This window comes from Trichechus manatus, unplaced genomic scaffold (assembly GCF_000243295.1).
Source record: "Trichechus manatus latirostris isolate Lorelei unplaced genomic scaffold, TriManLat1.0 scaffold00033, whole genome shotgun sequence".
NCBI lineage: Eukaryota > Metazoa > Chordata > Mammalia > Sirenia > Trichechidae > Trichechus > Trichechus manatus.
Genome location: NW_004443969.1, coordinates 15,423,559 through 15,427,942, shown reverse-complemented (window position 1 = coordinate 15,427,942; position 4,384 = coordinate 15,423,559). Strand labels below are relative to the sequence as shown.

At 31.8% G+C, this 4,384-nt stretch overlaps 1 protein-coding gene across 1 annotated transcript in view; it reads left to right on the top strand.

The window, feature by feature from the left end:
* Window positions 1-4,384, top strand: part of LRP1B (LDL receptor related protein 1B) — a 1,771,065-nt gene that overhangs the window by 1,474,114 nt on the left and 292,567 nt on the right. Inside the window, exons 52-53 of the mRNA XM_004375116.1 lie at window positions 1,734-1,874; window positions 2,976-3,163. Of these exons, the coding sequence (XP_004375173.1) occupies window positions 1,734-1,874; window positions 2,976-3,163 (329 nt within the window). The remainder of the gene's footprint in view (window positions 1-1,733; window positions 1,875-2,975; window positions 3,164-4,384) is intronic.

Sequence of the window (4,384 nt, the reverse complement as noted above, 5' to 3'; positions counted from 1 at the left end):
TAGTATAATTAGTGGCCACCTTTGTCCTCCCTGTACATTGTCTTTATGCTTGGCTTTTGATATGAATCTCTGAAATCAGTAGGTATCAGTTTTTATGACTATTTCCACCATTAAATTGTTTGTTTCATGTGATAATTTAAAAGCTACATCATAACCTAAGCTGTAAATCTGAAGCAGAGTTATATCTGATTCAACGCCTCTCCTTTGTCAGAGACTATATTTAGGTGATACAGAGATGAATAAGACTGAGGTCCAACTTGAAGAAAGTATAGACAAACACAAAAGTGATAATACAATATAATACAACAATATAGATTGTCTGATGGGAATAAGAATCACAAGACCTGGGATCTGAGCAGAGAGCGCAATTCTTAAAGAGCCACTAAAGAATAGAAGCAAGGAATGTTAATCAGATGAAACTGTATTTAGATTCTAAAGAGCATGACATGAAAATTAAGAGCATGGACTCCAGAGCTCTCTCACTTACTAGACAGGTGATGTTAGTTACCTCTTCTTTCAAATAGAAATAACTGTCCTTACCTCTAAGGGTTTGTTAAGAGCATCAAATGAGTTAATGTTTGTAAACATTTAGAGCAGATCCTAGCACTTAGTAAATTTCATGTATTTGTAAAATCAACAGATAGTACAAAGACTTGTAATTTGACATAGTTGAGGAATAGCAACTAGTCTTTTTTGAGATAAATTCAAGTTAGAAAATTGGAAGGAAACTAGATTCTGAAAAAACTGAAATAAAATGTTAAAAAATTTGGATTTAATTATTTGGTTCTCCAAGGGCAGCACATGTTTTGAAAGAGGAAAATGGCATGATCAAATTTATGATGAACAGAGTGAAGAAATATTGATATGGTAGGATGACTTTTTTCCATTGAAAATTTGTTTAAAGAAATATTAAACCATAAAAATCTTACCCTTTCTCTCCAAAAGCAAAACATTTGTCCAGATTTACCAGGGAGTTTCTAATAGAAATGATAGTTTTTATTGTTGACACTTTGAAGAACACTTCCAATCTAAAACTTTGTAATATCCAAAATCAGATGAGTTTTACTTACAAATGATCATAGATATGGACATTAACAAGTGAGAGTTTGAGTCTGTGGTTCAAATAAGTTTTTAATGACATTAAGTATCAATGTAAAGAATAATTGCAATTCTTTTTGCTTATTGTTCTACAAATTACTTTTTTAGTTTTTCTCATTTTAACGATTTCATTACACTTTGAATGCCACTTTCCTACACAGAACTATGGCATGACAATGTCTAAGAATTATCATTATAACTCAACTATCATAGTAATAGATCTTATCACTTTATCCATATTGTTGTGTTACTGTAACCTAACCTAGCTTCATGCTGAAAAACATTTTCTACTAGCTTTTATTATTTTTTGTTTTCTGGTCTAAAGAAAATCTTTAGGGCATAGATAATAGGTGAACAGAGATGGTGTTTTCAATAGTGTTGCGCTCTTGTTTCCTCACCTACAAACAATGAGAGTACCTTGTTTCCAACTTTGTTCTCTGGACTTCAAATTTAGTCTCCAACTACAAATACCTCTTCTAAGTATGACCATTGCTATGGAAAGAAATGAAAAACATTCCCCATAAGAGATACGGGTAATCCACAAGACTAGTAGAATATAGTGACCACTGAGGGGAAGAAGTTTTAATGAATATTTATTATATGGATTAGTCAAACGTTTATTTCTTTGTCTCTAGGATACCGACAGTGTAACGCAGAAGAATTTAGTTGTGCTGATGGGCGATGTCTTTTAAATACTCAATGGCAGTGTGATGGAGACTTTGACTGCCCTGACCATTCTGATGAAGCACCTTTAAATCCAAAGTGCAAAAGTGCAGGTACAGGCAATATAATAACATGATATTATTTAAAAAAAAATTATAATGGCAAAATTATTATTTGGATTTTCAGTCTAGTATGATGTTCAGTGAAAGGAAATGCAAATCAATCACATGAAGTTTCTGGTCATATCATAACCGGATCCTAGTATTCAACTGTGTTTTGACACTAGGTTTAGAAATTTAAGTTTGTGCCAAAAATATGAGGATTTGAGTCAATGATTCTAATCAGTCCTTCCTCCCCTGAATCATGTTGGCCTTAATTTTTTTTATATACTTTATGTGAAGATAGTTTTCCTCTATGAGCCTATTTGAAAATTCAAACATAAAAGAAGTTGATATTTGCTGCAAAATTACATCTATATTATTCATACTTAGGCAAAATGAAATAAATTGCATATTATTTAATCAGAAACATATACATAGTCAACCTTAGTTTATTTATTATTTCAGTTCAACAATGACTGAATACATAATCACACATTTATAATAACTCAATTATTTTTTCTCATATAGCTTACATGTTAAGTTTTCTTTTAGGATGTATGATAATGAATAATGTCCAAATCATCAAGTTATGAGTAGCTGCAAGACCTGAACTCCTTTCCATAGCTATATTTGGAAAAGCTATTATTCACCATAAATGGCCTTTTTATGCCCTGACTTAAAAATGTCAATGTTATATTTCTAGGAAGAAAGAATTTAGGAATATCTACCTATTCTGGCTCCTTAATTTTTAGTGACATATAATTTTTCAGAGACCTATGGCTTGAGGAAATGTCAAACTATCATTACACTTTTGAACTTATTTTTCACAATACAGACTAAGACAGAACTATTCCGTTAATTTTACTATAGATGCTTATTTTGATTGTTACTTTTTATGGTAAAGCTAAATTTACTATAAATACTGGAATGAAAGTATAGTTTGCTATATTTTATGTATAAAATATTATACTGACTATAAAGCATTCTATATGTACATATGTTGACTATAATTTTTGACAGATAAGTTATCATATTTGTGAATTTTTTCAGCAATTGTAGTATAAAAAATGGCATGCTCTTTATGTTGCATTTGTTTTATTTTTGTTTTTCCAGAACAGTCATGCAACAGTTCATTTTTTATGTGCAAAAATGGCAGGTGCATTCCCAGTGGAGGTCTTTGTGACAATAAGGATGACTGTGGTGATGGCTCAGATGAGAGAAACTGCCATATAAATGAATGTTTGAGTAAGAAAGTCAGTGGATGTTCTCAGGATTGTCAGGACCTTCCAGTCGGTTACAAGGTAGGTACTCATCCATAATAGCAAGTTAGATGATACATTCAAATTTGAGATCATGAAAACTCTTTAATCCAACATAGCTGTAAACCTTGAAGGACATTATAATATTGTGAACTATTTAAACAGGGAGGGTCTATATAAGGAAACAATCATAATAGTGTGGCATAAAAATTGTGAGAATACAGTCAGAAAGACAAAAAAAATTCAAATTATTTTTTAAATATATTCAGCCCATAATAAAAAGAGCAAGGCAAGACTAGTGTTTAGTAAATATTGTTGCTGTTAGTTGTTGTCTAGTTGGCTCTGACTCATGATGACCTTATGTATAACAGAGCAAAATGTTGTCCATTGTCAATCATTGAAGGTTTTATTCATTTTCACTGTCCGTCTACTTTACCAACCATGATATCCTTTTCTAGCAATTGATCTTTCCTGATAACATGTCCAAAGAAAGTGAGCCAAAGTCTCACCATGCTCACTTCTAAGGAGCAGTTTGGTTGTATTTCTTTTAAGACTGATTTGTTCATTCTTCTGGCAGTCCAGGGTACATCTGATACTCTTGACCAACACCACAATTCAATGCATCAATCCTTCCTTTTTCATTGTCGAGTTTTCACATGCATATGAAGCGATTAAAAAGACCATGGTGCCTGATTACTGCTATATTAATAGCTGAAAAAAATACGTATGCAGTTATTAATTTCCATTTCCCTCATATGCATTTTTGAAATGGCATGGAGAGAGCATTTATTTACCACAACACTGGAGAATACAATATTTTGCATATAAGCGGGGTGGAAAAAAAAAAAACACAGAAAACATGAATTATTAGTACTGAGTATTGGCACACTAAAAATAAATCATACCTAACATCCTCTTTGCTTTTTGTTAGTACTGTTTGCCTGCAGAGGGTGATTCACTGACAAAATTGATTGACAGAAATAGCTGTTTAAAACATATCCATTTCAATATGCTAGAATAATGGATGCAAACTAACAAAATATTAAAATGTAAAGTTGTACACTAGGTTTAAAATCAGTTATATAAGTGTGGAAAAACTTCAGTATGAACAATGCATTTGAAAATTAGTGTTTTTAACTGAGGCATGGATCTAACTGAATAAAAATAAGGCATAGCTTGTATAAAACATAGAGGCAGTCTAATGCCAATTAGACCATTACAGTGGTTAGATTTAGTTCTGAGGAGTGAACTGAGAAGAACTCA